Raw genomic sequence first — 25,152 nt, 5'->3', positions numbered from 1 at the left:
TGTCACTCAATATCTACTATAATATGTCTTAGTAAGATGAGATCAAAACATAATGCAATGCTGATTGAGAGAAGAACAAATAAACGTTCCCCAAAAGCCTGATGATCATATTTGATACTCACTTATTTTTCTAAAAAAAATATGTACAGTTTAATCAAGAAAACTGAAGTTTTTTCAGTCCAGTAAGTGTTTACTTTATAAAATCAGTAAAGATTTGACAGCAAAAAGACTCGAGCTGAAGGATGTTTGTACAATTATGCTAAAATGATTTTTACTTGCTTAAAAATCTAAACTATCAGTCAAACGACAGAAGGCATGGAGTAGATTGTGTGCAACAGGTTTAACAACAAAGTTTTGATCATTTAGAGGCCTTAGAAATGCATGTATCAAATATGATGCAGTAGATTTTAAAGGGTTAAAACAATGCAAACAGTATCTGATTTTAGGTAAATGACTCACTGAAACAAGCAAATGCTATAATGTGTGTGTGTTGGAAATGCAAGCATTGCAGTGAAGAACCTTTCTGCTAAAATCACCTGTTTCAGATGCAAGATGTTCTTCCTCGACCAACATTGCGCTGTCGCTGGCTGCTGAATATTTCTGACGTAAAGCGAACACGATTTCCTGGAAGGCGTCGAAGATGGCAGCTTCGAGATCATACATTTCCGGTTCCTTCTGCTGTCCTTGTTCCTGAGATATCCGGTCTCTTTCATTAAATATGTCCTCTGTGGCGTCGAGAATAGAGTTCTCCGAGGCCTCCATGATCTGGTCCAGCGTTCGCTCGATTTCCTCCGTGTCCGTCTGCAGTCATAGCTCTGCAGCGATGACTTCATCTCCAGATCGTAGATCTCTGTTGAAAAACGATGGCCTCGATTCTGAACAGGTTCTTAAGAGATAAATACTTCTGCATGCGCTCCATCTCCTCGTCCTTCAGGTGATCCCGTAAGATTGTGAGTCTCAGCACGTTATCGCTGTATTCAGGCTCCTCGGGAGGAAGACGAATTTCATCGTTTTCTTCTCGATTTGTGGTGTTCGCGCTTTGTTGGGATTCAACCCACTGATCCCCTTCAGCTTGTTGGTTTTCTTTAGGTTCATGTAGGTCTTCTGTGAGCTGAGTTTTAGAAGAAAGAAGAGCATTTTCGTCTTCTAAAAGCTCTTTGGCGTCTTCATCCACGTCCTCTTCCTCTTCAGGACCTTGTTGTTCTGATCCCAGTGTGTTTTTCAGTAGATCCATGAGTTCGTTCTTCACTTTATCAATCTGTTCATCCATTTGGGCAATTGGAGGTAGAGTTTCTAGGCTTTCTGTAACAAGTTCCTCCTTTAACTTCTCATCTTCGCCAATCGATTCACTCACTTTTTCGCTATTTTTCGTAACTGCATCCTGAGGATTGTTTGCAATGTTTATGTTTGCATTTTCATTCTTGCTCATGCTGGCCTTCTGAAGAAGGTCTTCGGCGTCTAACTTCTCTTGATCGTTTTCTTTAGTGATTTCACTTATATTTACTGCTGGTGGTGCTTTTGCAGACTCTGTTTCCATCTCCATCATCAAATTCCTCAAAACCACTTTGACTCATATCCGAAGCAGTTTTAGCATTTGGAGACAGATGAGAAGATTCTGTGATTTTGACGTCAATGGCTTCATCTGCATCAGCCAGTTCTTCAAAATCACTTTGTGCATGAGTGCCCTCAAGACCAGCTTGTTCTTCAACATCAGCAGCTGAAAGCGAATCTTCGGGGAGTTCCTGAAGCGATTCATTCTCTTGCGTTTCACCTTCATGCTGTGTTTTGAAAGCATCTTTAAAGCTTGACCTGTCCTCATCCTCGAGTGTTTTCTCTGGTGTTTGTAGTGGTATATCTTTATCATTTAGCTCTGTTTTAGCAGCTTCTTCATGTACTACATCTAAACCTGCTGTTTGTGTTTCAAGTGGCTCAAAATCAGAGTCACTTTGGTTGTGCAAAAGCTCAGAATAATCAATATCTTGTGCGTCAGGATCTAATGGTTCTGTTTCTGCATCCTCTGAAATGTCCTCAGCATCGTGGCTTATTGAAATACCTTCCGTCTCTTCTGTTAGTGCATCTTTAAATTCAGACGCTGGTTCTGATGAAACATCTGTCTTTGGCTGAAAGCCATCAGAGTCTTCTTCAGAAGATTTTTGAAATGTCTCGATTTCAGGAGCTTCTACAGATTCTGAATCATCTGCCTTAGATTCAAGAAGTGATCTTGTTTCAGAATCGACTGCCTTTGATTCATGAAGTGATTTTAACTCTGAATTTACTGACTTGGATTCAAGAAGCGATGTTGATTCTGAATCGACTGACTTTGATTCATGAAGTGATTCTGATTCTGAATTTGATTCCTGAAGAGATTTTGATTCTGAATCTACTGACTCAGAATGATTCTGACTCAGAATCACGACTTCAGAATCAAGCGAGCGATGATGATGATAGCTGATTCTGAATCAACAGACCGATTCAAGACGCAATTTGATTCATGAAGTGATTCATGATTTCCTGAATCAACTACTGACTCCGATTCAAGAAAACTCAATGTTGATTCTAATGACTCCAATTCAAAGAAGCGCTGTGTTGATCACCGACTGACTGGTTGATTCATGAAGCAATTCTGATTCTGAATCTATTGACTCCGATTCAAGAATCGATGTTGATTCTAAATCTAATGACTCCGAATCAAGAAGCGGTGTTGATTCTGAATCGACTGACTTTGATTCATGAAGTGATTCTGATTCTGAATTTGATTCCTGAAGAGATTTTGATTCTGAATCTACTGACTCTGATTCAAGAAGCGATGTTGATTCTGAATCAACTGACTCTGATTCATGAAGCGATTCTGAATCTGAATCTACTGACTCTGATTCAAGAATCGATGTTGATTCTGAATCTACTGAGTATGATTCAAGAGGCTCCACTGATTCTGTTGTTGTCATTTGAGATGCATCTTCATTCTGAGTTGGTTCTTTTGATTCTTCTGTTGAATTCTCGTTTTCTAGCAACAATGTGCTGCCTAATAACACATCTATGTCATAGCTTTCAAATTTATCAAGACCAGTCTCAAAGCAAACAAAATCTGTTTCCTGAAAAGGGAAAGAAAGATTAATGTTAACGAAATGTCTCCTCAAGAATGACCAAACATAAGTCAATATTAACCACATCAACTTACCACTGTGGGTACCTCCAATTCTTTTTCAGTATATATATGATTTATATTAAGATAGTCCTTTGGGAAATAACCAAAGTGGTTTCCAACCTATGCAAACAGAGGAAGAGAGGAGAAAAGGTCAATTTTTGCACTACAGTATACGCACCTTTTAAAACACCTTTTAACACACTGATGGCCTGAGGGTGATAACATTTTTAGTGCATTTTCATTTTTGTGTGAACGATTCCTTTAACACATTTCTCTGCTGTTGAAGATTCATGCATGATCTGTCACCCGACTAAATAAATACATGTGAACTGTTTGCAATGATAATAATAGTAAAACTAATCAAATACTCTGCATGGCAACTGAGTCCATCATCAGCAACACCCATAACATCCAATCAATCAATCAATCAGTAACAGGGTACTTACACTACCAGCCCACATGTCTGATCTCTGCCCTGAGAGTTTATAATATACATATATCGTCTCTCCTTTCTTAAAAGAGAGAAACCGGCAGTCCGGCCCTGTGAAATCCTTGGCGGCCTTCCCTCTGCAGAGAAGCACTACAGAGACACAAAAACACGATAGGATGAAAACTACTCACTTCATGATCGATGATGAAAGCTTACCATGTACATCTGCTTTAAGTTAACAAAACATTGTTCTGCGTGAAGGCTGCATGAAAAATGTTAGATTTTTGCTTACAATGTGGATTTTTAACTTAGAATCGGTTTTGTGAGAGTCACCCAATCAGGTTGCATTAGAAATTTTGTGTGTGGAATGTTTTGCAATTGTGTGATTTTTTACCATTTAATGATGACATAAATTCACAATTTCTGATGAAAGTGGTGCTACAAGTAAAAATTAAATTATATTTTAATGCAAATACATAATCTAAGCAAAGAATGATTGGGAATGATTATATTATTTAATGTAGAAGTTTAGTAATTTTAACAGAAAAAAATATATTAATGTGCTAATAAAATTGTTAACTAAATTAAGTTGCCTTACCATATAAAATAAAAATATTTTATATTTTAAAACACAATATATCTGATGTCTTCAGAAATAAAAAAAAACAATATAAAACGTTAGTTTTATAGTAAAGTTCTAGTAAGAACACCTACAAGTTTTTTTCAAACCTAACAATAAAATTATTACATTGCTGTTCTGAAGTAAAAAGAAACTAGAGATAATTACATACACACACACATACATATACATATATATATATATATATATATATATATATATATATATACTACACACATATATACATACATATATACATATATATATCTATATATAATATATATATAATACACAGACACACACATACATATACACACATACATATATACATATATATACATATATATATATATATATATATATATATATATATAATATATATATATATAGATATATATATACACATACATATATACACATATACACACATATATACACATATACATATATACATATATATACACATATACATATATCTCAACAACTTCAGAATTGTTTTGATCATCCCACAAAAATCCGTTCGACCACTAATGCACAATGCACATTTTGTGTTTAGTATTTTTTGCTGAATTTTACATTAAAAATGCGTACAGAAGTACATAAAGTGGTTAAACTGCAATGGAATATAGCAGATATCTGCATTGTGTATATATTGATAATATTTCGGTTTTCGTTCATAACACTTTGAATGTCGAGTAAAAAATTTTGTCAACAACAGCTCAATATTAATTCATCTCAAACGTCAACAATCGAATCTCGTTTCGCAGTCAGTTTGTAAACAACGACCTTCCGAATCAAGCAGTCGGTCAGTTTTACATGGCGATATGCAACCAGGCCTTATATTTAACGTTATTAAGGGTTCCAGCATGTGATAGTAACATATTAAATGTTTAAAACATGCATGGACTAGGTCAGAGAACCATACTGAGCGTGCAGTGCGATTATGTTGTTAGCTCGACTGGCTAAACTGAGCTCAGGATCAACAGACAGATCTTCATGGACGCCGCTGCTCAATATCAGCCCTCTACGCAGCACAAACCCCCGCTTCTCATTCAGTTCATTTACTGTTACATTTGTAACAAAGTTACAGTATCCCGCTGGCGCGGCGGTGCGGCCTTTATGACGTCAGCAGCATCCTGATACAAAGTTCCAGAGATACTCACTGCTGCATTCTTCATCAGCGCATCGCTTCAGGTCCGAGAAGCGCCGGTCTGCACTGCTCTGAGGAAAACACGCGTACAGAACGAGCATAAAAACATAATAAAAACAGGGATTCGGTGCAGCCATGATCGCGGAGCCGCTGCCGACACGTCAGCAGATCCAAGACGAGCAGAGCTGCTTCTGCGAGGAGGAGAAAAACCCGGAGTCACGTTACAGCGCGCTTAAAGAGACCGCAGCAGCACAACTACAGCTGCAGGAACACGAACAATAAAGCCTTTTAGAATGCTTATGTTACGTTTTACTATATTGTTTTTCATTTGTTAGTGTTTTTTTAATTAGGTACATTGTTGCATAATTTGACCATAAATAATGTTTGGGAAAAGATACAAGAAACAACTGAAAGATTTCTTCAATAAGATAACTCAAAAAGCGATAGATAGATATATAGATAGACAGATTTTTATTTATTTAGAATTATTAAAGGGGGGAAAGCATTTTCACATAAAAACAAAAATTAATAAAGGCACTTTTATATCATTGCTGGAATATATAACAATATATGTCTATTTTTGAAAAAAATATATATATTGAAAAAATATATATTATATATTGGCTATATATTGAATCTATATGTCTATTTTTGAATTTTTAATATATAATTGTCTATTTGGATGGAAAAAAAATAAAATAAAATTACAAATAAAATTGATTCAGTAATAAAAATAAATATAATAAATAAATAAAATAAAATAAAACTTGTTTCACTGATTTTCTTTCTTAGATATCATTTATTCAGAAATGGAATTAAAGGAGAACATACATTTTCATTTATAAACAAAAATTAATACCTTACAAACCTTACAAAACTTTTCATGTAATATATGTTTGTTTGTTTGTTTGTTTTTTAAGGAATAATATAATAAATTATATAAATGTCTGGTATCTTGCTGGTTTTGAAATTCAAAAATGAATCAAGAATATGCCTAAATAAATCACTAAATAAACCAATAAATAAAACCATTCTTAATTATCTAGTTATTTTGTCTCAATAATGTTCTCAATCATTTATTTCTGTTTTAGTTCAAACTAAACGTTTTTATGTTTAACTACTTGTTTCAAAACGTTCAGAGCACTTTCAAAGGTGATGTTCCCATTAATTTTGCAAAATTATAAAATGACATTTTCCCTTAAGGTTTTAAAAATGGATGTTTTTAGCGTTCATTTAGAAATAATGGTTTAATAATGAATTAATCTGTTGAAACGTCTTGCACAGATCGCGCTTCTTATGTAATGATTGTCCTCCTGTGCGGCAGATGGCGCTGTGAACGGTCACGCGCTCCGCTCGTTTCGACGAGGGAGAGATCTGTTTACACGCACACGTGTTTAGAGTTACATTTGGATCAAAACGCGTCTATTACATTCAGACACTGGAGGCTGGAACTCTTCCCCAAGTGCAGTCTGAAGTACATCAGCCTGTACAGCCCTGTCAAATCTGATGATATTTCTATTATATGCATTATGAAATCAATTCACTTGCATAGAAAGAAACATAACATATGTGTGTGACCCTGTGCACTTTATTCATAGCTTGTCACACATATACATACACTGTTGGAAAGGAGAAGCATACAAGCCTTTTATGTCATTGCTGGAATGTCTTGTCTGTGTGTTTTTTTTTTTTAAAGGAGTATTTAATATATCTTTAGATAGAAATGTCTGGGGACAAAATGCTAAACCAAGGAATAGTTAGAATTTGCTGAAAATGTGCTCACCTTCAGGCCATCCAAGATACACACTGCTGTTCAAAAATATGGGATCAGTAAGATTTGTAATGTTTTTTTTTAAAGAAGTCTATTATGTTCATCAAGGCTGTATTTATTTGATCAGAAATACAGAAAATACTGTGAAAATTGTGAAATATTATTGCAATTTAAAATAATGGTTTTCTATATTAATATACTTTAAAGTATAATTTATTGTTGTGATTAAAAGCTGTATTTTCAGCATCATTACTCCAGTCTTCAGTGTCACATGATCTTCAAAAATCATTCTAATATACTGATTTGCTGCTCAAGAAACATTTTTGGTTATTATCAATGTTGAAAACAGTTGTGCTGCCGAATATTTTTATGGAAACCGCTTTTCAGGATTCACAGATGAATAGAACGTTCAGAAGAACAGCATTTATTTGAAATTTTAATTATTAAAAAAAAAAACAAATAAATCAAATATTTTACTCATAATTTAAAAATTTTACAGTATTTTTTATCAAAAAAAAAATCTTTAAAAATCCTTAATTTTTCCAAACTGTTGACCAATAGTTTTCTTTACTTTTGATAAATTTAATGCATTCTTACTGAATAAAATGATTAGTTTCTTTAAAGAATTTTTTTACTGAACCTAAACCTTTGAAAGGTAGTGTATCCTTAGTATAGAATTTTATTTTATGAATGTGGCAAAATGTATAATTTTTATGAATGTGACAAAGTTTGTATTTTAATTTTTTAGGAATGTGACAAAATATTTATCTAATTTTTAAAAATTTGTTTGAGATATACTTTAACAAAATAGGAGATTAGAATGTAACTTTGAAAGTATAAATAGTCAGATCTCTCTTTATTCACGGAGTACTAGTAGTAATAATAATTATAATAATAACAATAAAATAAAGGAACAGGACACACAAAAAACACACATTACACTCTTGTTATATCTTCTCCAAATTGTAAACATATTGATAATATTTTGTCACATCCATAAAAAAATGTGTTACATATTTAATGTTCCTGTGCATTTTGTGTTCTGTTTGCAGACAGAGATTACTTCAGAGTTGAGCGAGCGAGTAAACCAAAGCCGGACAGACTCGGGGAGAAGAGAGAGAGGATGGGAAGTCTGAGTAAGATTTATAATAAATGTATAAAATTGAGATTTTCTAGGTTTTTACCAGAAAGCGTTTCAATCCAAATATATGCATTTTGCACATTTTGCATGCTTGCTGATAATTGCATTTTATATTGTATATATCACTCAGGGAGAAGGAAAAGATGACTCTCAGTGACTAAGAAGTCCAAGTAAATTTGAGACTTTCTAGAGTTTTACCAGAAAATGTTTGACTTGTGTGTGTAGTGTATGACAGGAGACTCTTGTTGAAGCTTCGCTGTGAATGAAAGGATTGGAAATACAGTGAACTTACCGTCGGTCTTGATTCTGTCCAGCAGGGAGCGCAAGTGCTGCGTTTCTCAAACCTGTAGCTTTCCAGGAACCAGAGCCTGCTGTGACCGTAAATGAATATTTGTTAAAGAAAATATATATTAATAATATTCTAAGAATTCAGCAGGTTGCAGGAAGATCTTAAGGGATTTTCTATCTACACGCACACACACACACACACACACACACACACACACACACACACACACACACACACACACACACACACACACACACACACACACACACACACACACACACATATTACCTCTGTTATTTATATTTATAAATTAATAATTTAAAAAAATGTTATATCTTTATTTGTTTATATATATATATATATATATATATAGAGAGAGAGAGAGAGAGAGAGAGAGAGAGAGATAAATTATAAAATTCTATATTTATAATATAAATACATGTTATGTTACATTACCTTGAACACTCTAAGCGTGGTTTTTATTTTAGCAAAAGAAACTGATTTACAGTACTCTAAATATGGTTGAAAAATGCAAAATTATTTTATTTAAATAATTTAATTAATTAAAAACCCTAATTTTTTCAAAATTAAAATTGATTTAACTTATTCTATATAAACAAACACGCGAAAAAAAAAAAAAAAAAAACACTTGAACACTTGTACATTTCATTTTTATTAATTTTAGTCTTTATTTAGAATTTTTCATTGTTGTTTCATTTCTGCCGTTCCAACACTTTTCCGACCATTTTTCTTGTCTGATGTATCAACCGTTAGTTGTTCTCATAGTGGACTGTATAAATAGATTTAGACAGCAGACAGATGGCTGTAATAACAGCATGGTTTGTGTTGAGATTGTTGACAGCATCTCTGTCACGTGTAGCAGGTTTGCGTGTTGCTCATGACCATCTGAACAACACTTATGCTGAGCAAGATGTTCATGGACTCTGAATCATGAAGTCAAGAATGATGCAAAAATGATGCACAAATACTCTTAATATCTCATTCCTATAGAAGATCTCAGAGAATACATTTATATTTGTGTGTGTGTGTGTGTGTGTGTGTGTATAATTTTTATTTTTATTTTATTTTATTTTTATAAAAAATGTGAACATTAAATTTTTTTAAATACATTTTTATAATATTTTCTTTATAATAATTCACAATATTGTTTTACTGCATCAAACAAATGCAGCTTTTGTGAGCAGAGGAAACATCTTTCAAAAACATTAAAAAAAATCATAATCATTCCAAACTTTTGACCAGTAGTGTACACATTTACATATTTAAATATTACTTAACTTATTTGGGAATATTTTTGCCATTGCTGTAATAAATTCCTGTACTGTACTGCCTTTAAATGATGCTGATTCAAATGCACACGACTGTATTACAGTAATGAGAGTCTAACGAGAATCGCCATTGAGAAAAATGAAACAAATTTTACTGTGAAAAAAGAGACAGAGCAAAACATCTCTGCAAAAGAGGAAGTGGTTGTTCGTTTCCTCTTCTTCAGGCTTCTAAATATCACACCGCATGACGTCAGTTTTTCCACTGACAGACACTCACATATACACGCATCTAAATATAATTTTATGCTTCTACCGGGGCAATAAAACAAGATCAGGGATTTTAGGGGGGGCGAGCGTAAAGTTAGTCACCTTAACTCACACTTCACCTCATTTTAACAACTAAATATAATTTATGCACCATGCAAATCGTGAAGTGTGTCAAACCTCACCTCAGTGACTCCCACTTTACAAATTACGTTTGTGATTTAAGAACCTGTTTGGTGAACATTACACTATTCACTGCTTGTGAGATCATGAATAAGGCTCACATTAGATCTCATTAGTCACAGATGAATCATTCAGACCGTGAAGACAAGACATGAAACAAGGCCTCTCTACGACTGAACTTCAGTGTGAACAGCAGTCATAGGCTTTATATGGGACTCCACTCAACAGCAGGTATTTTGCACATAAGAACTCACACGAACCTGTAACACTACGTTTAACCTTCATTAATAAGTCATTTAATGTTATTGAATGTTTAAATCAGTGTTGAGCATTTAAATATGATTTAATACGTGAGTCATAGTTTTATAAAATTTGTATTTATTAAGGTATTATATAATGTAACAATCTGTGTGAAGTTGATGTTTATTCTTTAAAATGATCACAATTTATACAATGTATTCTCCTGTATTTTTTATGTTTAATTTTTTTTTTTTTTTTTTACATTTTTTGCCTTTAAGTTGTTGACATATTGACCCTACAACATTTAAATTTTGTATGTTTTAACATTTTCTTAACATATATTTTAACATTTTTATATTTTAATTTTTGTTTTCAGCATTTGTATTTTATTTTTGTCATTTTAATTTGAATAATTTTAATTTTTATTTGTATTTTCAAGGTGTTGCCATAATGATTTTTTTCATTATATATTTATTAATAATTTGTATATTTTATTTTTAAACATGGTATCAAATTTCACATTACACATGTTTCACCTTCTGTTTGTATTTTATTTGTAATAGCTATTTTTGCCTTTAAGGTGTTGACATAAAAAAGGACCCAACAACATTCGTGATTTATTTTATACTATTTTATTTTTAGTTATTTTAATGTTCTTTTTCATGGTTTCATTATTAAACTGAATTCACACGTGTGTGTGGTCTCTTTAAACCACCTTCCAATTGCGTAATTTACTCAATATGTTATTTTTGTGTTACTATTTTATTTTTTTATGAATATTTTCATTTTTGCCTGTAAGGTGTTGACATCATTTTATTTTATTTAGCTTTTTTTTTTTTTTTTTTTATAATTTTTACTTGATTGTATCATATTATTTTTAAACAGTATTTATTATTTTGATGCTTTTTTATGTTCATTATTTATTAATGAAGTATCACACCGCATTTCAGTGCATTCACACTCGCGTCCCGTCTCTTAATCCGCATTCACCGAACTCTCTCCTGATTGGCTCTCAGTGACGTCACCCTGCGCCTCAGCACGCCTCCCGTTTCTGGGCCGCTGTTGCTCTCCGTTACCGCGTGACTAACAGCAGCGCGGAGCTCCATTGGTTCAGGCGCACGTCAGTCTGAAGTGATACTAGTGCGGAGCCGCTACAAACTCCAACTCCATCAGTGAAGAGAGAGCAAAGCAGGACGGGAGGAAAATGCTGCGGGTCTCCAGTTCGGGACCGGCTCAGCGGCTCAGACTGATCGATAACTGAGACTGCGCGTTAAACGCGACTCCAATGTAAGTCTGAAGAACATATATAACTATTTGCACGGGATTGCTGAGCATTAGAGATAATAATAGATCTATAGGATGAGGTTCATTACGGAAAATGACACATTTAATACAGATGCTGTTTGCCCTGTAATCACACTTCATTTCCATGCATTGCTGTCCTCAGTCATGTGTGAGGCTGAAGTTGTGAGCTGGACAGATTGTGTGCTGTGCAAAGCACATCATATGTAAATTGCATGCATTGTCACCGCATGAAATAATGATGATGTCTAGCCTCGGATGCAGAACCTTTCCATATTTTATTCCCAGCACGTCCACATGCTGTGTTTGGGAATGGGCTGTGTGCTCTTTTGAATTTAATGGGGTCAGCAATTCGCTCTCGTGCGATGAGAGGAATCTGTCAGATTTCCATGCAAATCCAAATACACGTCATTCTGAAAGTTCTGCACGTCTCCTGCCACTTGCACCTCTGCTGATTAAATATCTCAGCTGAAAGCCTTTCTGCAGGATTCCCCCAAAATGAGTGCAAAACCCCCTGCAGGTTCAGTCCGGGCCTGTGTGAGAACAGACTGTGCGCTTGACGATGCTGCAGCCTCAAAAACAAAGATTCTTTATTGGTTCCATGAAGAACCTTTAACATTCGTGGAATCTTTCCAGTCCACAAAAGGTTCTTCACAGTGGAAACAGGTTCTTTGGGTCGGTGTTTCGATGTATCTGTTTCAGATCTTAGCATCTACTCATGTGCTGATGAGTTGTTTTAGATGATTTTTTTTTTTAATTATTATTATTATTTTTTATTTTATTTCAGTGCATTCACTCTTTACATCCTGGCTCTTTAAACCAGTTTCACCAAACTGTCTTCTGATTGCCTAATTTATACAGTATATTTTCGTTCTGCTTGTATTTTATTTTTAAAGACTATTATAATGTTTGCCTTTTAAGTTGTTGACATAAAAAAGGACACTACAAATTGTATATTTATTTATTTATATATCATTTTTATTGAATCATTTAATTTTGTTTTTAAAGAGTATTGTTTATAAAATAAATAAGGTGTTTGAAGGACTCCACAACATAGACATGTTTTATTTATTTATCATCTTTATTTTATTCAATTTTACTTTTTAAACACAGTATCATTATTTCAGTGCATTCACACTTGTGTCTCTTGTCTCTTTAAAACAGTTTCATCGTCTTCTGATTGCCTACGGCATATTTTGTTTCTGTTTTGTATTTTATTATCAATGGCTATTTAAATTTTTATGAAGGATCACACATAACCATGCAACATTGATATATTTATTTTTTATCATTTTTATTTGATCAGTTTTAATTTATTTTATTTACATTTTTGCTTTTAAGGTATTGACATAATGAAGGACCATACAACATCATTGTTTTATCTTAATTAAATTGTTGCTTTGTTTGTTTGTTTATTTATTTAAGCACATCCCCCCAAATGATCTGCACATGATTCTTTTAAGAACTGGCACCTGAACGGTTCTTTTCAAATTCATCTGTGATTCTCGTGTGTTTCTCAGTGAGCAGCTTGGGATCGAGTGGACATCTGAGTTCTCCGTGGTGTGCCAGCCCTCTGTGGTCTCTCCATGCCTCCTTCTCCTCTAGACGACAGAATTGTGGTGGCGCTGCCAAGGCCTATACGACCTCAGGAACTCCGACTCCGCCTGGACACCAGCTACCTGGAAGCTACCGTGGGCACCGTCGGTCAGTCGACGGTCATCAGCAGCACCACCGTGGTGAAGATCCAGGCGACCAAGCTTTCGTATATGCCCTCGTCCAGCGGCTCCACGCGCTCGCTGACGTGTGGATGCAGCAGTGCCAGCTGTTGCACGGTGACCACCTACGAGAAGGACGGCCAGGTCAGCGCCAGCAGCCCTAACTTGAACTCCGGAGTCGGTTATGGGGTCCCGACGGTGGGCCACGGCGAGGCCTACAGCGCGCCCAGTCTCACCTCCAGCCTGACCAGGGGCGGCATGCGGGTCATCCACCCCAACGAGCTGGCCAAAAAGCTGACGCATTGCCCGCTGGGCCACCCGGTGGGGCCGGTGCCCGTCATCATCGACTGCCGGCCCTTCATGGAGTTTAACAAGAGCCACATCCGGGGGGCCGTGCACATCAACTGCTCGGACAAGATCAGCCGCCGACGGCTCCAGCAGGGCAAGATCACCGTCCTGGACCTCATCTCCTGCCGGCAGAGCAAGGACTCCTTCAAGGGGATTTTTTCCAAAGAGCTGGTGGTGTACGATGAAAGCACGGTGGACCCGGGCCGGCTAACGCCGTCTCAGCCTCTGCAAGTGGTTCTGGAGTCGCTGCGGAGGGAAGGAAAGGACCCCATCGTTCTTAAAGGTACGACTGCTTTTGAGAGTGAAGGTTTGGAGATGAATGGGCTTCCAGTCTGAAAAGAATGTTGAGCACACTAATTAAAATATTTTTTTTGTTTCTTAGTACAAAGAACAATCTAAAGATTCTTTTGTGGAATGGATGTCAAAGGTTCTTCAAGGAGTCAATCGAATGCGTTTTCTCCAACGTTTAGAGTTTATTTTGTGGTCTCCAAAGACCCTTTCAATGATCAGTTCTTAAAAGAAACATTTGATTTCTTAGTGTGAAGATTTTTTTCTTTTTACTATAAAGAGCTTTTTGTGGAATGGATGTTAAAGGTTCTTCATGGAATCAGAAATAAGGAAGAAGTTAAAGTGCACCTGTTTTGATAACTGAAAGGTTCATAATTTGGTTTTGGGAGTCTCCAACATATTTACATGCATGCAAGGTCAAAAACACTTTCATTTTCTTATAATATGCATTTAATTTTATGTTATTTCTCAATGACTCTCAAATGATTCGTTTGAGGATTCATCTTTCCAAACCACTTCTTTGCGTGATGCTACTCTGCTCTGATTGGTCAGATGACCCGGTCTGTTGTGATTGGTCTACTGTGTCAGAAACAGAACACCCATCACCAGCACTGGAATATGGCTTTTCAGTAATACATCCTATTATAATAATAATAGTGCTCCACTCGGCTCTGAACATAAAGAGTTCAAGTTTTCTCCGGTTTTCCACGCAGAACACAGGCGAGCATGTATTAACTTGTTACAAATGAATTTCACAGGAATTGGGTTTGAATTTAAAACGACTCGTTTCAGTGGTTCAGAGTTTGTTTTGAGAGACAATAACTTTATTTATGAAACTTTTCAGACTGTTTACATTCACTTACAGCTGCATGACACACAGCATGAAAGTTACGTTTCAGAAATCCATAAGAGTGGCACTTTAAGAAATTTTGTAAGACAATTTCTAAAAAGAATGTTCAGTACACTCTTAAAAATAAAGGCTCCAAAATGTTTTTGTTTTTTTCTTAAAAGATCCCTTTTTCATAGTCCATTTTAAAATGTTTCTTAGAAAACTTTAGTTTAAGAATAACATTAATAATAATAATTTTAATAATATTATACATAATAAGTGCATTTTTGGGCTTTAAAATGAAAAAATTAAAATAAATTAAGATTTAAGACACATCGCAGGCTATCCTAACTTTATTTTCGATGTTTTTAAAGAAAAGTCTTGTCTTTAGATCTTGTTAGGTTTTGTCTTTAGAAGAATCTTGAGAAAAAACGACTCCTAAGAACATTTTGTATTCTCAAAAACATCTTAACTGTACTCTTAAGAAAATCAGAAGAAAGAGTGTTGGTTAATGTGTCGTTAAGATACATTTTTAGAAGTTTGTAAGAATGTTCAATACATTCTGAAAAATTATGGTTCCATTTTTAAATCTAAAGAACTTATTGCGGAGTGGAAATATTGTATGGATGTTAAAGACAATAAAAAAACTTTATTTTTAAAAATGCAAATTCTTAAGACATTCTCACATATTTTACATAAGTACATCTTAAAAACAGTCTTAACTTTACTCTTAAATTAGAAAAGAAGAAGAAAATAGTCTTGTTTTGTGAATCCTCTGTCCTAACGTTTGTGCTGCCTTTTTAATTTCACCAACAGTCATTTGAGTCTTACAGAAATAGAACTAGCTGAATTATTCATTTCTAGAAATTACTCATTATTCAACGCCTACTTTTTGTTTCGTAGGCATATGAAGTTGATCCGAATTACTTCTCAAACATCAGTCTGTACTTTCAAAGATGATCCACCCTCTCAGATGTGTGTCTGCTTGGAGTTTTTTGGACCGTTGCTTTTGAGTAATCGGACGGGATTTTCACTTTCTGAAACTTTAAGTGTAATCCTGGGTTTTCTTGACATGTGTTTCATCACAAAGTCTTTAAGTCATGATTGTACTCAAAAGGTTTGGGCCAGTCTTTTATTTATTTTTTTATTTTTTAAGAAATTAATACTTTTACTCAGCAAGAATGCAACAAAGTGACGGTGAAGACTTTTCTGACATTTAAAATGTTACAAAATATTTCCATTTCAGATAAATTCTGTTCTTTTGAACTTTCTGTTCATCAAAGAATCCTGAAAAAAAAATGTATCGCAGTTTTCACAAACATATTGTGCAGCACAACTGTTTTCATCATGGATAATAATCAGAAATGTTTGTTGAGCAGTAAATCATCATATTAGAATGATTTCTGAAGATCATGTGACACTGGAGACTGGAGTAATGATGCTGAAAATACAGTATTGCTTCATAAAAATAAATTACATTTTATGTTATATTACAATAGAAAACAGATATTTTGAATTGAGATATTTTTTCTGTATTTTTAAATAAAGCCTGTGTGAGCAGAACAGACTTAATTGTATAATATGTATAATGAATTGATTCAGCAAATGGTCAAATTATTGTTTTAAGGCTAGTAGAACTGGGACTGAAATGTGCATCAACAAAATAACCGCACACAGTACAGTAGTTGGGTTATGTCTGCTTCAGGTTGATGAAAGGCTTTAGGTTGTTGACTATTTGCGTCCAGGGCGGCGCATGCAGGCATGTCCAGCTCCACTCAGCTGACCTCTCGCTGGACGGCCATGTGCCACCGCGTGCCTGAGCTCCTGCGGCCCTTGGCAGCAGCTGACGGTGAAGAGGGAGCTCTATTCTAGCAGCGCGCGAGTCTGTTGCCATCTTTTGCCTTGTTTGGCTGTTGTAGAGAGTCGAGGGACGAGGACAGAGAGCATCTGTCAGCTGACGTCCACTTCATGCATCTGCTCCAAAACCTAGGCATCAAAAGTGCGTTCTTTTTCGACATGATTCCCTCTAAGTGATCATGTTTTGGCCAGATTGTACATATGTGTTGCATATAGGATAATGGCACAGTTAGGCTGCTACTTTAGAAGTGTAGACAGTAAGGCAGCACACTAGGTTTTGGAACGGAGCCGATATGCCAGCGTATGCACACATTAGGACTCCGTTCCAAAACCTAGTGAGTTCTAACGCAGCAGCCTGAAACGGAATCTCATAAGTGGTTCAGAACACTTCTCATAAGCTACAATATGAAAATGTACACTGAAAAAAATGTTTCATTCATCCAATTAAAAAATTTTAGGGTAATGATTCAGATCTCTGTTTTTTTAACTTGAGCCAATGAAGAATAAATAACTTGCTCTTAGGGCAGTTTTTTTTTCTATTGGCTCAAGTTAAAAAATATAGAAGTGAACCATTACCCTAATTGTTTTTAATTGGATGAATGAAACATTTTTTTCAGTGTATTTTATGCAAATAGCACTCCTTACACAATGTGCAGAAACACAACTCACTATTGATTTCTAAAAGGTTTGGTGTTAGAACTTTTGATGATTCATTAAAAAAGAAAAATCACAAAAATCTAATCTAACGATTGAAATCACGTAATGAAATAAATGTTTTTTCAATGATTTTACAATTTACTTTCAGTTTTTTCATTTATAATGAATAATAATTAATTTAATAATATATAATGTTGTATTTTATATTATATAGTTATATTTTTATTAATAATGTTTTTTATATCATATTATAAAAATCTAAAATGATACTCATTATTATTAATAATGTTGTAATTAAATATGGACATTGCATATGTTATAAAATTTATATTATACAATTATAAAATATAATACCTAATGCAATAGTATAGGTCATGTTATATTATAATTAATAATGTTATAATTAATTATGGAGATTATAAAATGGAAATGGAGATTATATTATATAATAAAATTCTGAGATAATTATAGTAATTATCATTTATAATACCTAATCCAATGATATATAATGTTGTACTTGTATTATAATTAATAATGTTGCAATTAATTATGGAGAATATATGTATATATATATATATATACATAGGAGGTTATAAAACTATTCTATTATAATTTATGATACCTTATATAATAATATAATAATGTTTCTCTTATAATTTCTCTTATAATAATGTTGCTACACTGAGCTTGGCGCATTGCATTCTGGGATTGCTTTCTGTGGGAAGGGTATACGCGATGCTAATCAGGCTTCTCTTTCATTCTCATGCGCTGTGTGCATGTTAGTGAGAGTATCTCGGCTCTTGCAAAATACTTACAGATAAAAGCTGTTCAGAGTGCAGCCCTTCTGTGCTTCTGAATCTCCTGAGAGTCAGTTTTGTCTCACATCTCATGGGCCTCTGCAGAAAAGGTCACGTATTTATTAATTCCTCCATCAATGAGGAGGATCCCGGAAGTTTCGTATGAGGTCTTGATCTTTAAAAACAAAGAAAAGACCTCAGTGTAATGCGACTTTGCTGTTTCTAGTCCTTCAGTACATCATTTTCAATACACCAGTTTGTGAGCGGCAGACTTTCAGAACATCTGAGCAACCAAATGGCGCTTGTGTAACACAGTACTGTATCCATGCAGACATTTGGCACTGTTGATTTTTAGTGGTTCGTGCAAAACTATAACACTGTAACTATAAGTTCACCCAAAAATGAAGATTTGCAGAGAATCTACTCACCCTCAGGCCATCCAAGATTAGGATGAGTTTGTTTCTTCATCAGATTTGGAGAAATGTAGCATTGCATCACTTGCTCACTGCAGGTGAATGGGTGCCGTCAGAATGAGAGTCCAAACAGCTGATAAAAACATCACAATAATCCACAAGTAATCCACAGCAATCCAGTCCATCAGTTAACATCTGGAGAAGACAAAAGCTGAAACAAATCCATCAAGGCGTTTTTAACTTCAAATTGTTGCTTCCGTAATCCATAATTTTTACTAATCCATAAATCCATCTCTTGTTGTCTCTTTCACAACAAAATCCAGTCACATATTTGTTTAGAGCTGTTTAAACGGTGCTTGATCTGTGCAGATTTCTCTCCTTATTCACACCAGACCACTTAATTACTGGAAGAAACCTTATTATGGATTATGAACTCTTATGGAAATGTCTTAATGCTGGATTTGTTTCAGCTTTTGTCTTCTCCAGATGTTAACTGAGTGATGTGGATTACTTTTATCAGCTGTTTGGACTCTTATTTTGACGGCACCCATTCACTTACAGTGAGCAAGTGATGCAGTGCTACATTTCTGTTTTGAACGATTTCAGCAATAGCTTTTCAGAGAAACCTGGATTTGAGTTCTTTTCAATTTGAGACTTTTAGAAACCGTGTCGTGGGTTTCTATAAATGAACAGGCGTTGAAGGTGCTTTCCTGTGTGCGATTCACGAGCGATTGTGTCACGCCACAAGAACCCCCTTCACTCAATACAGTGAGCTGTTTTCACCCACTGGATGATGTCAGTGTTTCTTCAGCAGTTGTGAATGAGAGGCAGGTTAACAGGTGCTACGGGTTTCACATTTGACTAACTGAAATTTAACAGACTATCACTTCACACCCTGTATTCTTCTGATGTACGTTACGGGGGGAAGCGCAGATGTCCAGTATGACAAGTTAAACATTTATTATTAGGGTGTTTGCTTGTTTGCTGTTGCTTGTTCTTTATCAGTGGTGTTACAGCTGTTGTTTGCTCGAGGCCTCAGGTGTTTGTAGAGGTTTAACAGACAATTCTCTACACTCTATGAAAGCTCAAAACATGATTCGGAAAATAGAGATTATATTATATAAAAAAAATAGGATATAATTATACTAATTGTAATTTATAATACCTAATATAATAATATGTAATGTTGTATTTTATATTATACAGTAATATTATTATTTATTATTTTTTTAATATTAATTTAATTAATATTAATATTAATATAAATTTTAATTAATTATTACTTTAGATAAAAGCATCTGATAAATTCTTAAATGTAAATCATGGCTATTATACTGTATATAAATTCTATTATACATAACTATTAATTAATTTTTTATTAATTTTGGATATTATATTATAAAATGGAAATTTAGATTATATAATAAGATATAATTATACAAATTATAATTTTTAAAACCTAATATAATAATATATTTTAATTAATATTTTTAATTAATTATGGAGATTATATTATAAAATGAAAATTTAGATTATATTGTTAGACATAATTATACCTAGTATAATAATATAACATAAAATGTAGTATGATATCATATTTAATAATGTTTTAATTAATTATTGCTTTGTATAAAAGTATCTGTTAAATGCTTAAATGTATGTGTGATTTATGGAGATTGTATTATATAAAAAAATACGAATGGAGATTAAATTATCAAACATACTTATAATAATTATAATTCATAACACAATATAATATAATATAATATAATATAATATAATATAATATAATATAATATAATATAATATAATATAATATAATATAATATAATATAATATATAATGGTGTATTTTATATTATATAGTAATATAATAAATAGTACTTTTAATAATTATGGAATTTATTATATTTTAAAATGGGAATGGAGATTAGATTATAATATAAAACATAATTATACAAATTATATTTTATAATACCTAATAGTATAATATATAATATTGTACAGAAATAATATATTATCATTAATAATGTTATAATTAATTATATTGATTAAAATTATTTTATGATGTATATTTATTATAGAAATTCATACAGTATGTATTATATGTGTCATATTTTTGCCACGTTTTTTATATGTTGTGAATTCTGACCTAATAAAGTGTGTGATAAGCGCTGACTGATCTCAGGAGATGCTATTAATCATTCAGCATTCATATAAGAGACATATCTGTAACAAAATCTGGAATTTATTCAGCCTGAAATGCAAATTACATGCAAATCCTTCAGTGTGTTTGTCACCTGACCTCAAAAACCGCATAGTTCTCTTATGATTAGATAAATCAGCATGCAACTACTGTACATGAAAAATACATTCTGGACAGAAAACATTAAAATATTGCACGGGGGCAGTCGTGGCCTAATGCTAAGAGAGTCAGACTTGTAACCCAAAGGTCGCGGGTTTCACTAGAGCAATTTGTTTATTGCTTTTAATTAATGTTTCTGCATTTGTCTGCATTTATAGGAGGCCTCAGTGGTTTCCGACAGAGCCACGATGATCTGTGTGAACACTCTCTTCATCTGGAGGAAGGACAGGACGGCAGTACCACGGTGGGCCTGTCGGGGGCGCTACCTCATTCCCTGCCCTCCACACCGGACATCGAGAACGCAGAGCTGACGCCCATCCTCCCCTTCCTCTTCCTGGGCAACGAACGGGACGCTCAGGACCTGGAGCTCATGCAGCGCATGGACATCGGCTTCATCCTGAACGTCACCACGCACCTGCCGCTCTATCACTACGAGCTCGGCCTGTTCAAGTACAAGCGCTTACCTGCCAGCGACAGCAACAAACAGAACCTGCGGCAGTACTTCGAGGAGGCCTTCGAGTTCATCGGTATGACAGCAGATGACTGAGACCATCAAAGGATGATGGGAGACTCTGTCAAGAACACATTCGGGTCATGTTTCAACTCCAAAATCAAATCAAAATCAAAATTTTCCTGAAAAACAAAAAACTAATTTTTTAGGGCTAAAACATCTTTATATATTCATTACTGTATATTATATATAATTTATAAAATAACAATTATAATAAAACATTTTGACAGTTTGTGTAATTAGACATAAGATATGAGTTAGAATTAAACATTTAAATTAATATATATTAGATATTTAACAAAACATATTTAATGCATAATAAATTATAAATGATTGCTATATAAATTATTATAATTATTAATTGATAATAAAGTAATACATTATGATTACAATTTGTGTAATGATATATATTATAAATTATACTTATTTTAATACTTAAATGATAATAATTGACATTGTGTTATATATAATAATAATTAATAACTACAATTTGTGTAATTGTGTGTGTGTGTATATATATATAATGCATAGTATAACTATTAATAATATAACCATAATATATAACTTAATATATTAGAACTTATATATAAAACTTTATGTTATAATATAACTAGTTAATTAGTTAATATAACTAATAATTACATTATGATAATTAACATTTTATTTATATATAATTACATATATATATATATATATATATATATATATATATATATATAAATTATATTATTACATATAATTAATAAAGACATCATAATTATTAAATAATATATATATATATATATATATATATATATATATATATATATATATATATATATATAATATATATAATAAACAATATAAAATGTTATTGCAATATTTCTAGTTATATAAATATTAAATAATTGTAATTACAATTTATGCTAATATGAATATACTATATATTTATATACACACACACACACACACACACACACACACACACACACACACACACACACACACACACACACACACACACACATATATACTGATATAAATATATATATATATATACATATGACCCAATTTCTTTGTGATTCAAACTGATTGAGGCAAAAAAAATACAAAAAACAAATAGGATTTTCGAGAGCAGGGACTTTAGTGACTTTGAAATGCTTTGATAATGGAAATAAATCTTTTAGGTGTATATTTCTGACAAACAGGACATTTTTTGATGAAGTGGATGTAGTGTTGTGTCCAGTCCAGCCCTGTCCAGCATAACATCTCCATCACGTTTAATGTCTTCGTCTCAGGTGTTGTGTTTTTCCGTCCACAGAAGAGGCGCACCAGGCCGGCCGCGGGCTCCTCATTCACTGCCAGGCCGGCGTGTCTCGCTCCGCCACCATCGTCATCGCCTACCTGATGAAACACACCTGGATGACCATGACGGATGCTTACAAGTTCGTCAAGTCCCGGCGGCCCATCATCTCACCCAACCTTAACTTCATGGGCCAGCTTTTAGAGTTCGAAGAAGACCTGAACAACGGCATCACTCCACGCATACTCACACCCAAACTCACCGGCCTCGAGACCGTCGTATAGCGGCTCCTTTCCAGACGGAGTATGCTTGATTTTTGGATGAGGAAAACAAACAGCTTTTTGCTCTCCCGTCCGGTCAGTGTTCAGCCAAACACTGTGCTGCGGTCATACGACGGCTCTTGGCCGCTGGTGCTGGCTAAAGCCCCCAGAGGAGGCTGGATGTTCGCCTGTCTGAAGAAATGAAGGCTTGTTTCATTGTTCTTACTCTATTTTTATACACCTAAGGTGGCTTCACTGTGCAATAAAGTCTGTGTGGAAAGCAGCCGGGTGCGTGATGTGTATATAACGAGCGCGAGACTTTCAGTCCACCTGCGTAGTTGTGCGTTTTCATACGTTTAGGCACTGATTTATGCTAGCTTTATACATGTTTGGACGCTTCTTTGTGTATTTATCTCATTAGTATCGCTGACAATCAGAACAAACCTCATTTGAATGTCCTTTAGAAATAACCCATTGCATGATTAGGACAAAAACTAAAGTACTATTATATCATCATCAGAATATAGCTAAAATCATCTGCTTGAGAATTAATGAGGCGTTTTATTTGTTTGCATTAACAGTTTTCATGGTAGGTTGGTCAGCGTTGCACATTCGCTCTCTGTAAGTGTGTGTTTGTGTGAATGGGATCCGTATCTATATTACACTTCACTGTGTTTAACGCTTCAACTCTCTCCTGACCTCAAGCTGGCCAGAAAGATGGATGGATGCTTGGGAATTTCAGCTTCTTGCGAAAACACGTAAGAATCGTGCCTCTATTGGTGCCTTAACTCATTTTCTTCTGACTTGTTTTGAGTGTGTGAAGAGGAAACGGCTTTAGAGGCGTTTCTGTGTTTTAATCTCTGTGTTAGAAGAGTCAAAAGATTGATTTTGATCACGGTTGTGTGTCGTTTTAAATCACACGGTATGTTCTTCTTTCTCATAACAGAACTAAAACGCTGTGAAATAACACAACTCTGGGCTCGTCTGAATGTTGAAATGCAAAGTGTGCAAAAGGACAGTTTATTATTCTTCACCTGGAGCCTGTCAATCCTCCCGATTAAGGGTTTTCTAAATAATACATTTGAGTTTTTCAGCTTTACACAAACCTGCTGCACTTTGGCCGTACGATGTTGAAAACTTGCATATTACTGCTTTTGTTTAACTCTTAGACAGCTAGAAATTTTACCTTTAATGGTTTCAGTGAAATTGCATCCCTATATTTGTAATTTATATATATCTGTAAGTATTGAAAATTTGACAGAGCAAGCAATTGACTTAAAATTGATATTATTATTATTATTATTCTGACTCTTTACTGATCAAGCCATTATAAATTATTAGAAATAATTACATTCAAACCTGTACATCAGGCACTGTGCCAATATCAGAAAACAATCCCCCTTTTCTCTTTTAGTTTTTAATGCAGCTTCAACGTATGGGAGCTTTTTTATTTTTTAAAAAATAAAAAAGGTAATTGTGACTTTTTATCTCACAGTTCTTAAAAAGACAGAATTGCAAGATATCAACTCAGAAATCTGAGAATAAATGTCTGAATTGTGAGTGAAAAAGTCACAAACATTTATATATATATATATTTTATTCATATATATATATATATATATATATATATATATTTTTTTTTTTTTTTTTTTTTTTTTTTTTTTTTGGGGGGGGGGGGCAGAAACAAAAAAAAAAACTTTTTTTGAATTATTTTTTATTTTTATGTTTTTCTTGTAATCTGAGTTTATATTTTGCAATTCTGACCTGTTTATCTCAGAATAAATTTGTGAGGGAAAAAAAGTTTGAATCGTGACACAAAAAGTCACAATGACCTTTTTAATTACAAAGAAACAGAATTATAGTTCATATCTTCGTTTTTCTTAAAATTGCCAAGAAAAAAGTCAGGCTTCTTATCAACTTTCTATTAGATATATCATTAAATGAAAATTTTAGGATGATAAAAACTAAATGCAAAGCACATTTTGAATATTTTAAACTTTCCTGTAAA

The 25,152-nt window shown here is 33.8% G+C and overlaps 2 protein-coding genes across 3 annotated transcripts in view; one reads left to right on the top strand and one right to left on the bottom strand.

Annotated features, from left to right (window-relative positions):
• Nucleotides 1-5,602, bottom strand: part of LOC109058355 (transport and Golgi organization protein 1 homolog) — a 30,392-nt gene extending 24,790 nt beyond the window's left edge. Inside the window, 7 exon segments of the mRNA XM_042778169.1 lie at nucleotides 537-865; nucleotides 867-1,527; nucleotides 1,562-2,350; nucleotides 2,636-3,092; nucleotides 3,179-3,265; nucleotides 3,592-3,725; nucleotides 5,358-5,602. Coding sequence (XP_042634103.1) covers nucleotides 537-865; nucleotides 867-1,527; nucleotides 1,562-2,350; nucleotides 2,636-3,092; nucleotides 3,179-3,265; nucleotides 3,592-3,725; nucleotides 5,358-5,481 — 2,581 coding nt within the window. The 5' untranslated portion in view covers nucleotides 5,482-5,602.
• A 4,312-nt stretch (nucleotides 5,603-9,914) lies between these two features.
• Nucleotides 9,915-24,111, top strand: LOC109113517 (dual specificity protein phosphatase 10-like). Of its 2 annotated transcripts, XM_042778165.1 has the most exons (5): nucleotides 9,921-10,512; nucleotides 11,538-11,808; nucleotides 13,344-14,169; nucleotides 21,250-21,618; nucleotides 22,903-24,111. In XM_042778165.1, the coding sequence occupies exons 3-5, from the start codon at nucleotides 13,410-13,412 to the stop codon at nucleotides 23,166-23,168; spliced, it is 1,395 nt and encodes a 464-aa protein (XP_042634099.1). In that variant the 5' UTR covers nucleotides 9,921-10,512; nucleotides 11,538-11,808; nucleotides 13,344-13,409; the 3' UTR covers nucleotides 23,169-24,111. The 2 variants fall into 2 exon arrangements, with proteins under 2 accessions (XP_042634100.1, XP_042634099.1); XM_042778166.1 differs by lacking the exon at nucleotides 11,538-11,808 and having other exon boundaries at nucleotides 9,915-10,512.
• The last annotated feature ends 1,041 nt before the right edge of the window (nucleotides 24,112-25,152 follow it).

The sequence above is a fragment of the Cyprinus carpio genome, chromosome A20, assembly GCF_018340385.1.
Source record: "Cyprinus carpio isolate SPL01 chromosome A20, ASM1834038v1, whole genome shotgun sequence".
In the NCBI taxonomy this organism is placed as follows: Eukaryota; Metazoa; Chordata; class Actinopteri; order Cypriniformes; family Cyprinidae; genus Cyprinus; species Cyprinus carpio.
The sequence above is the reverse complement of the archived record's forward strand: the minus strand, read 5'-3'. Positions and strand labels throughout refer to the sequence as shown.

Excerpts from the sequence above, each read along its gene's own strand:
- LOC109113517 (XM_042778166.1), top strand. The coding sequence starts at position 13,410 with ATGCCTCCTTCTCCTCTAGACGACAGAATTGTGGTGGCGCTGCCAAGG. Across the intron at positions 14,170-21,249 it reads GGACCCCATCGTTCTTAAAG|GAGGCCTCAGTGGTTTCCGA; the intron begins GTACGACTGCTT and ends CTGCATTTATAG. Across the intron at positions 21,619-22,902 it reads GGAGGCCTTCGAGTTCATCG|AAGAGGCGCACCAGGCCGGC; the intron begins GTATGACAGCAG and ends TTCCGTCCACAG.